We start from the raw sequence: 10,417 nt of genomic DNA on the forward strand, positions 1-10,417 counted from the left end.
TATTATCATACATAGATTTAAAAATATATATATAATAGTAAATATGCAAACACTTAGGCCATTCTGAATAGAACTAATCATTCCTTGATGATTTCAGATATTCGGTGCCTTTGACAGTATCATGAATAGCTATGATTTTGTTAGGGACTTTGAAGTATCTGTTTATATTAAGTTAATGTTTGTTTAGATCTGGGGAAAGGGGAAAGCTTTTATTTATTTACAATTGCAAAATAAACTATTAATCTATCATAGATTATTACTTTTGGATAAAGTTCCAAATTACAAAAGCCGTGGTTCCTGTACCAACAGTGTCATTGACACATATTGTGTGCTCAGTAAGTGTGTGTTCGTGAATAAACATTTGAATGAATAAATGAATGCCCATTGATGAACTTCTTTAGAAGAAGCAAATCTTTAGTTTATTGAAAGTAGATTTTAAATATGGCCTAGTATGACGTCTTTTTATTTAAAAAAATGTGTAAGATTCAGAAATTATTGTTTATACTTAGAGGTAGGAATGGAATAATAATAGATTCATTTGCTATCATATTACTTAGAAACACTTAAATATTACTCTCACCACATATTGTAAAACACATGCTTTGAAGGCAGATATCCTGGATTTGAATTCTGGGTCTACTCCTGACCAGCTGTATGGGCTTGGGGAAGTTCCTTATTTCTGTGCCTCCTTTTCTTCCTGTGTAAAATACCTAATATAATTACCTACGTTTATAAGATTGTTGTGAGGCTTAAAATACCTAGAGACGTAGTGAAGTGTTCATAATAATGCATAGTAGCTGCACAGTAAATCCTCAAAACACTACTATCATGATTATTAAGAAAGGGTTTCTTTCATATAAGAATTTAGTTTGAACCCTGCAAATAGGTTTTAGAGCCAGTAAAAGCTTGTTTTTATTGAAAATGCTAACAAAAAAGTGTGGTATATTTCTTTGTATCAAATAATGTAAGTAACATTATGATTTTCCCTTGCTCTTTGTCAATTTGATCTTAATGTTTTGTTAATATTATTAATAATATGTTTAGATATGATTTAGATATTCTTTGTATTTTAAGTATTTAATGTTTGCCTGAAAAGAATTGGTTTTTTTCTTTTTAGACCTGCAAAGAAAACATCTAAGGAAAAGAAAGAGGTAAAAAAAAAAAATATATATATAATTTTATTTCATTTATTAATTTTTTAATTTTTACTTTATTGTATTATTTTGATAAATAATATTTATCAGAAATATTATTCCATGGTAAAAAATTACTTTAGAGAAGGTATAGTGACAAAATAGAGGAATTTCTATTTGTTGTGAAAATGTTATTCAGAAACACTAGTTATTGATAAAGGTTGTTTTGAGAAAAATCAGTTCTTTAAAAAAGTACCTATGTTTTTGCTTTTATAAGAAGATGGGTATTTATCATCTCTCTACACTTAGTATATTTTATAAATATTTGGGGGACATTTTGAAATTATTATTTATTTGTAGATCAAAAAGCAAATTAATTTTACGGATGACCTTGATGACTTAACTCCATTATCTGGAACAGCTTCAGAGGATTGCAAGTTGCCTTGCTTTGATTTTAGGAGTTGCATGTTGCTAATTGAACAACTTGGCATGGATTGTAAAGGTAGGACCGTGGTATAAATATAAAGCCTTTATATGTATATTACTGTAGTAATATGTGCACATCTTGTCTAGTGCTGTACCACACAACACTGATCTGTTATAGAGCTACTCATCTCACAAATATGTTTTTCATGAAGACAGAGAACTGCTGAGTACTCTCAGCCAAAGAGCTATAATTTCCACTATACTTTTCGTCATGAAAATGGCACACCGATGTGTTTGTTGACTCTGCTTCTCTTCTATGCCTTCACCCAAGGTCAGGTTACCAGTATTTTTCTCCTAGGATACTGAAATAACCTCAGGACGGTTTTCCCTGTCATTCCACCTCCCAGAATCTTGGTCTACGCTGCAACCATAATCATATATTTTTAAAAATTTATATTTCGTCATGTTACCCCCTTGCTTAAAGCTTAGCTTTTACTTCTCATTGCTCTAGCGTGAAACACCACGGTCCTCAGCTTCATCTTGTACTGTTTCATATCCTTCTTTCCATCTGTGTCTCAGCCACTAGTTTGGATGATTTTTCCTATAATAGAGCTTCCTCCCCACCCCCATAGCTTTAGTTAGGTAACTGCACGTATATGAAGTGTATAATTTGATAGTTTTGACATATGTATACTCCTGTGAAACCATAACCGTGATTCAGGCAGTTAATATATCTATCACCCGTAAGTCTCATGTTTCGTTATATCCCCTTATTACGAAACTACCAAATTGCTTTGTAAAGTAGTTGCACCATTTTCCATTCCCACCAGCAGTGTATGGGAGTTCTAATTTCTCCCTGTATATTCATGAACACTTAATATTGTCAGTTTTTTAAATCTTAGCCATTCTGGTGGGCATGCAGTATATATATCATTACGGTTTTAGTATGCATTGCCCTCATAAGATAATGTTGAGCATATTTTTATGTGCTTATTTGCCATCTGTGTATTTTCTTTGAACTGTCCAAATTCTTTGTCATTTTAAAAATTAGGTTGTTTTCTGACTTGTTGAGTTTTGAGAATTCTTTGTTTATTCCAGATATAGTTTATCACCTATTTTTTGGCAAAGATTTTCTCCCAGCCTGTGACTTTTCATTCTCTCAACAGTGTCTTTTGAAGAGCAGTTTTCCTTTTTGGTGAAGTCCAGTTTATGCATTTGTTCTTTTATGGATTCTTGCCTTCGGTGTTCCTATCTAAGAAATCTTTGCCTAGCACAAGGTCAGAGGATTTCTCTCATGCTTTCTTTTAGAAGTTTTGTAGTTTAAAAGCAAAGCTTCATAGTTTTAGGTCTTACCGTTTAGATCTGTGATCCATTTTGTATTCTTTTTTTTTTTAAAGATTTTATTTATTTACTTGACAGAGAGAGAGGACAAGCAGGGGGAACAGCAGACTGAGGGTGAGGGAGAAGCAGGCTCCCCACTGCATGGAGATCTGGACATGGGACTCGATCCCAGGACCCTGGGATCATGACCTGAGCTGAAGGCAGACGCTTAACTGACTGAGCCACCCAGGCGCCCCCATTTTGTATTCTTTTTTATTTATGATGCAGAGTATGGATCCAGGTTCATTCTTTTTGCGTATGGATATCCAGTTGTCCTAGCACCGTTTGTTGAAAAGGCTGTATTGTCTTTACTTCATGCCATTTGCATCTTCGTCAGGATCAGTTGACCATATATGTGTGGGTTTATTTACGGACTCTTCTCTGTCCCATTGATCTCTTTAGCCTTCATTACACCAATATCATGCTGTTTTAATTACTACCAGTTTATAATAATTTTTGAAATCAGGTGGTTAGGGTTAGTCCTCCAGTTTTGTTCTCTCTCAGGGCTCTTTTGCTATTCTAGGTCCTTTGTGTTTCCACATGAATTACATTTATTTATTTTATCCACATGCATTGTAGAATCCACTTGTCATTTTCTAAGAGAAAAAACTCTGGTGGTCTTCTGAAAATCAGGTTTGGATTATGTTGAATCTACAGATTAATTTTAACAATACTGAATTTTTCAACCCTGAACAGAGTATATCTCTCCATTTATATAAGTCTTCTTAAATTTTCTTGGTAATATTTTATAGTTTTTTGCGTCTAGGTCTTTCTATCTTTTATGATATTACCTGTGATTATTTTTTATTTTTCAATGCAGTTTTAATTTTTAATTAATAATTAAAATTAATTTTTAATTTAAATTTTAAATTTTGATTGTTTATTCCTAATGAATAGAAATACAGTTGATTTTTTATAATGATTCTATATCCTCCAAACTTGATGAGTTCATTTACTAGTTCTAGAAGCTTTTTAAAAAATTCTGTCAGATTTTCTACATAACCAAAAGTTATCAGACTTGTTTTTGACTACTATTTTACTAATTTCTTAAGGTGGAGCCAAAGGTCATCAATATGAGACTATTCTTCTTTTTTAATACATACATTCAGTGTTATAAATGTTCATATGAGTGCTGCTATAGCAGGATTCCAGAAATTCTAATATGTTATGTGTTCCTTTTCATTCAGTTCAGAATACTTTCTAATTTCTTTTTTCATTACTTCTTTGAGCCAGAGGTTATTTAAGGATTTTATTTATTTGAGAGAGAGAGAGACAGCATGAGCTTGGCGGGGGGGTGGGGAGAAGACTCCCCTCTGAGCAGGGAGCCCAGTGTGGGGCTTGATCCCAGGACCCTGAGATCATGACCTGAGCTGAAGACAGATGCTTAATCAACTGAGCCACCCAGGCACTCTGACCCAGGGATTATTTAGATATGTATTAATTAGTTTGCAAATATTCAAGTATTTTCCAGAGCTATTTTTATTCTTGATTTCTAATTTGATTTCTCTGTGGTTACAGAACGCACTTTTATGACTTAGTCCTTTTGACTTACCCCTCTCATTACAATTTATTTTGTGACCCAAAATATAGTCTCTTTTGTTAAATGTTCTATGGAAACTTGAGAAGAATGGTGGTGTTCAATCTACATTCTTGCTGATTTTCTGCCTGTTGAAATCTCAGACTATAATTGTGAATTTGCCTGTTTCTCTGCAATTCTGTCGATTTTTGCTTTATGTATTTTGAACCTATTAATAGACGTGTAAACATTTAGGTTTGTTATGCTTCTTTCAGTTGACCCTTTAATCATTATAAAATGACCTTATTTATTGCTGCTAATGTTTTTTGCTTTGCTACCTATTTTGTCTGGTATTAATATAGCCACTTAGGCTCAGCCTTCTTTTGTCAAGTGTTAGTGTGGTCTATCATATTTCTGGCCTTTTAACAAATTTGTGTTAAAGTGCATTTTTTGTTATAGGTGGCATATAATTAGGTCTTCCTTTTTTTTTTTTTTAAGACTTTATTTATTTATTTATTTATTTATTTATTTATTTGAGAGAGAGAGAGAGACAGCCAGCAAGAGAGGGAATACAGGCAGGGGGAGTGGGAGAGGAAGAAGCAGGCTCCCAGCAGAGGAGCCTGATGCGGGGCTCGATCCCAGGACTCCGGGATCACGCCCTGAGCCGAAGGCAGATGCTTAGGACTGAGCCACCCAGGTGCCCCTAGGTCTTCCTTTTTTATCCATTTTAAGAATCTGCCTTTTAATTGAGGCTTTTAGACCATTTTCATTTCATGTGATTGTTAATGTAGTTGAATTGAATCTGTGGGCATGTTGTTTGACTTCCATTTGTCCTTTCTGCTGTTTGTTCCCATTCTCTTCTTTTTCTACTTTCTTTTAGATTAATCAAGTAATTTCTATGATTTAGTTTTATTTACGTGTGTGTGTGTGTGTGTGTGTATGTATTTTGCTTACTCACTATAACTCTTTAGTTTTGCTATTTTAGTGATTAGGGTTTAAAGTATATGATTTAAGCATCACAATCCACCTTCAAGTAATGTTTTACCACATCATATGAAGTTTAAGAAAATTATAATAGTTAACTTCCATTTCTTCTCTCCTAGTCAGATCCTTCTGGATCTGTGGGAGTATAGTTTTCATTAAGTTTAGAAAGGTTTTGGTCATTTTTCTTTTTTTTTTTTAAGATTTTATTCATTTATTTGAGAGAGAGAAAATGCACAAGCAGGGGGAGGGGCAGAAAGAGACGGAGATTTGCCACTAAGTAGGGAGTCCGATATGGGGCTTGATCCCAGGACCCTGAGATCATGACCTGAGCTGAAGGCAGACAGACACCCACCGACTAAGCCACCGAGGTGCCCCAGACATTTTTTGTTCAAATATTTTTTTCCGGTTCCTTTCCTCTGCCTCTTTGAGGAATTGTAGATTAGCCACTTGAAGTTTTCTCACAGTTTTCTGAGGTCAATTTCAGTCTTTTATTTTGTGATGTCTAATATGTGTTTATTCCTATCCAGTGTATTTTTCATGTCTGACAAAATTTGCATCTCTGTAAGTTGTATTTGGTTTTTTAAAAATAGCTTCTATGCCTCTACTTACCTTTTTATGCTTTCTTTTGAGATATAGCTAAGTTGATTACAAACAGTTTGTCCCTTTCCAGTCCTATTCTTATGAATTGTTAGGTGAATCCAGAGTAGTGCTCAGCCTAGAGCTCATTGTTCCCCACCGCTGAGGCAAGACCTACTACTGTATTCATTGTGCTACAGGTTATGAGTTTTCCCAGCATGGCTAATGGGAATCGATACTATCCCTGGTGCTGAGCACCAGCGGAGCCCTCTGCAGATCTCTAGAGTTCTTTCTTTGTTCTGCTTTCTTCTCGCCGGTGTTTTGACCTCTGATCTCTATCTGCCTTGGTTTCACCGGATTCTCAGTTTCGTCATCTCAACTCAGGGAATCTGGTGGAGTCTATCTCAGTTTTTTCACCTGTGTCATGGTCGGTGGAAATTCTCCCAAGGCAGTGAGTTCGGGTATGTGTTAGGCTAACTTCTTTTGTTTTCAGGGATCATTGTCCTTCATTGACTGAAGTCTTTTGTCTTGAAAATAATTTGAAAATGTATTTTATCTTTTTGTGTTTGGCTTGTTTCAGGTAGGAAGGTAAATCAGTACCTGTTACTCCATCTTGGCCAGAAGCAGATTGCAATGGAACTTTGGCACATGCTGTAGGCTGTCTTGAATGCTCTTCTTCCTCCTTTGCTCACTTGCTTCCTGCTCCTCCTTCATTTCTCAGAATAGTTCTCTCTTCCTCGGGGAATCTTCCCTTCCCAGGGTAGATCACGTTATGTTATGTGATCCTAGAACTCCGTTTCCTTATAGGAACTATCTGAATTTGTAATTGTCGTTTTATTTGTCTTTCCCTTTCACTAGACGTGAAGCTAAATAAGAGCCAGGGATCTTATCTGTTTAATCTGCAGAGCTTAGTATAATATCTTTTTGTTTTTTAAGATTTTTTTATTTGAGAGAGGGAGAGTGCACAAGCTGGGGGAGGGGCAGAGGCAGAGGAGAAGGGAGAAGTAGCCTCCCCGCTGAGTAGGAAGCCCAATGCAGGGCTTGATCCCAGGAACCTGAGATCATGACCTGAGCTGAAGGCAGATGCTTAACCGACTGAGCCACCCAGGTGCCCGTATAATATCTTTTATATTGAACTCATTCAATATATATTTGTTTAATGTATGAATGAGTGAATGTGAAAGCACACAGTCCTTTATATGCAAAAAGTACTCATATTTTTTTTCTTTTTTTTTAAGATTTAAGTAATTTATTTCAGAGAGAGCATGAGCGGGGGGGAGGGGATTGAGAGAAGAACAGAGGGGGAGGGAGGGGGCGTGGAAAGAATCTCAAGCAGACTGCGTGCTGAGTGAAGAACCCCATGCGGGGCTCAATCCCAGGACTCTGAGATTATGACCTCAGCCGAAACCTGACTCGGATGTTTAACCAATTGAGCCATCCAGGCGCCCTATATATTCTCTTTCTGTTTTTTCTCTGTTATAGATTCTGTTAATTTATTAAAAATTCGGAATGCGGTTTGTTCGTTTGAAAGATTATTAGAACTTAAAAATGATCACTGTGAGCAACTTACAAGAAAAAATAAAGAATTGGAAGATTCGGTTAATGGTCTACAAAAGGAGCTATCACAAACAAAAGAAATTAAATTGCAGTTGGAGCAGCAAAAAGTGGAATGGGAACAAGAACTCTGCAGTTTGAGGTATGACGTCTTGGTTTCAAGGAAGTATTTGAACTTTTATTTTTTTATTATTTTAGATAGGCTCCACACCCAGTGTGGGGCTTGAACTCACAGCCATGAGATCAAGAGTTGCATGCTCTACCGACTGAGCCAGACAGGCACCCCTTGAGCTATTGACTTTTATACTACAGATATGTAGGAGAAGTTTTGTAGTTGCTAACTTACCTTCTAGGATTTTATAGGGAAGAAAATGTCTTTAGTATTGTGAAGTATGGGATTCTTCTGAATAATACAGCAAGTTCTTAACGGTGAATACTTCTACAAATAATTTAATGTATATTCCAAATCATAATTTTAATGACCATATAGAAGTCCATCATATGGAAACCTCATTATTTAACAAATTGAATTTTGGTCGGTTTTCGTTTTTCTATACTTTAATTAAAGCTGTAAGGAATGTCTCTTATATAAATCTGTTTCTACATTTCTGGTTAACGTACTTGGAATACATTCTTCAATATAGTATTGGTTACTTAAAGTATAAAAATTTTTAAAGAATGTCTTCGATCCTATTTTTAAATTGTTCTCAGGGAAGTTTATATTAATTCGTATGCCCGTGAACAGAGTATAACATGGCCATTTTTCTCAAGACAGAAAAATGTTTAAAAATTTATTCAGTTTTAAACATACGCAGCGATTAAAAAGTAACATGGAAAATGATTACTGCTCAAGTTGCTCAACATCTCTCTTATATGTAGGTAAAATTAATTCAAAAGTCTGTGCTGCAAGCACATATTACTCTTTATTGTTTACTTAATTAATATGGATCCTGTGTTGGTCTAGAAGGGGTTTTCAAATGATTTATAAAGTGGATAATAGGGGTTCCTGGGTGGCTCAGTTGGTTAAGTGTCTACCTTCGGCTCAGTTCATGATCCCAGGGTCCTGGGATCGAGCCCCATGTCCAGATCTCTGCTCGGCAGGGAGCCTGCTTTTCTCTGTCCCTCTGCCTGCCACTCCACCTGCTTGTGCTCTCTCTCTCTGTGTCAAATAAATAAAATCTTTAAAAAAATAAAATGAATAATAATCAACAAGGTCAACTGAGAGTATTGCAGAAGAAGAAACATAAAATGTATAGGGCAACAGATATTAGACTCCCTAGCCTAGTCCTGGATCACAGTAATCTGCAGCGGTATGTTGTGCAAATGACATCTGCAGATTCTGTCTTACACTGCAAATTATTTTTAGAGGTACCTGTGATGTTTTGTGAAGTAGAAATCTACTTCTAGTGAATTTATAAACAGCAATTTCTCTTTTTAATTAGTAACTAAATTATTCTAATGGAAGAGTAATTATGACTATGCGGGAAACGATAATTTTCAATTCTAACTTTCTTGAATAATTTCAAAATTTCTTTCCCTACAATATCTACCAGAGTTATTATTGACTAAAGCTTACTACTAAACTGCATAATGCTTTCTCATTGCTTCTTTTCAACTCTGTGTATCTTTTGGAAGAGATTGAAGTGAGAAATTAAAACCATGAGCCCTAGAAAGGAAAAAATTAAGAACATAGAAATTTCGGGGCGCCTGGGTGGCTCAGTCGTTAAGCGTCTGCCTTCGGCTTAGGGCGTGATCCCAGCATTCAGGGATGAAGCCCCCCATCAGGCTCCTCCACTGGGAGCCTGTTTCTTCCTCTCCCACTCCCCCTGCTTGTGTTCCCTCTCTCGCTGGCTGTCTCTCTGTCAAATAGATAAATAAAATCTTAAAAAAAAAAAAAAAGAACATAGAAATTTCATTTGGACAGTAAACCAACATATGTGGAACCAGATCATGAAATGAACTTTTTATTGCTTACAAAACAAATTTTAAAATAAGTCCATTTATTTGCAGGTTTTCCTTCAAAAGGGAAAAAGAAAAAAGAAGAAATACTGATATGTTATATGAAAAAAATAAGGAGCAATTAAAAAGAACAGTACAGCAGTATAATAAAGAAGCTGAACTGAAACAACAGCTTGAAGTTACTCTTCGGACACAGGATGAGGAATTGAGGAGTGTAAGAAATAATTTGAATCAGGTACATCTTTGATAAAAATTGTGTATTTCCATCAATATTATTTATAATATCCCTTTGATTTAATGTATATTATTTAGATATAAAATAGATAAAAAATTCAGTTTTATCCTAATAGGAACTATGATATTTATAGCTAAAATTAATAGCTTATTGGAATCCTTGGCTTCTCATATATGCTGTATGTATATTTTCTGAGTTAAGGGATGGAAAGTAAATTGAGATAAATGTGAATGCTGGCTCTTTTTTTTTTAAGATTTTATTTATTTTTAGAGAGAGAGCATGAGCAGGGGAAGAAGTAGAGGGGGAGGGAGAGGGAGGGAAAAGAATCTCAAGCCGACACTGCGCTGAGTGCAGAGCCCAACGTGGGGTTGGATCTTACAACCCTGAGATCATGACTTGAGCCAAAACCAAGAATAGGACACTGAACCAACTGAGCCACCCAGGCACCTCAGTTTTGGATTTTTTATGTGAAAATGCACGCTAAATCACCTTGAGACTATGATGGAACTAGTTAAATGTTTTGTAAAGAAATTTTATTTCACATACTGTATGTACCTTTATTTTTACTCTATGACAAATTTAGCTGTCATTTAAAATTGGAGTTATTCATGAGCAGGATAAAAATCCTATCTTTACAAAGGCTACTTCTTTTGA

General features: G+C 35.3%; 1 protein-coding gene across 38 annotated transcripts in view; it reads left to right on the forward strand.

Moving 5' to 3' along the window:
- LOC123793446 (uncharacterized) overlaps nt 1-10,417 on the forward strand; it is a 386,505-nt gene that overhangs the window by 102,229 nt on the left and 273,859 nt on the right. For 34 of the 38 annotated variants that reach the window (XR_015722487.1, XR_015722486.1, XR_015722485.1 and 31 more), the window contains 2 exons: nt 1,118-1,151; nt 1,494-1,635. Coding sequence is in view for 32 of the 38 variants with exons in the window: in XM_087857789.1 (XP_087713915.1) it covers nt 1,118-1,151; nt 1,494-1,635 (176 nt within the window). In the remaining 6 variants the exon portion in view is untranslated. Of the gene's footprint in view, nt 1-1,117; nt 1,152-1,493; nt 1,636-7,497; nt 7,712-9,579; nt 9,764-10,417 lie in introns of all 38 variants that reach the window. The other 4 variants (XM_087857800.1, XM_087857803.1, XM_087857805.1 and 1 more) reach the window with 1 other exon arrangement.

This window comes from Ursus americanus, chromosome 31 (genome assembly GCF_024610735.1).
Source record: "Ursus americanus isolate L20-20 chromosome 31, mUrsAme1.1.p, whole genome shotgun sequence".
NCBI classification, from domain to species: domain Eukaryota; kingdom Metazoa; phylum Chordata; class Mammalia; order Carnivora; family Ursidae; genus Ursus; species Ursus americanus.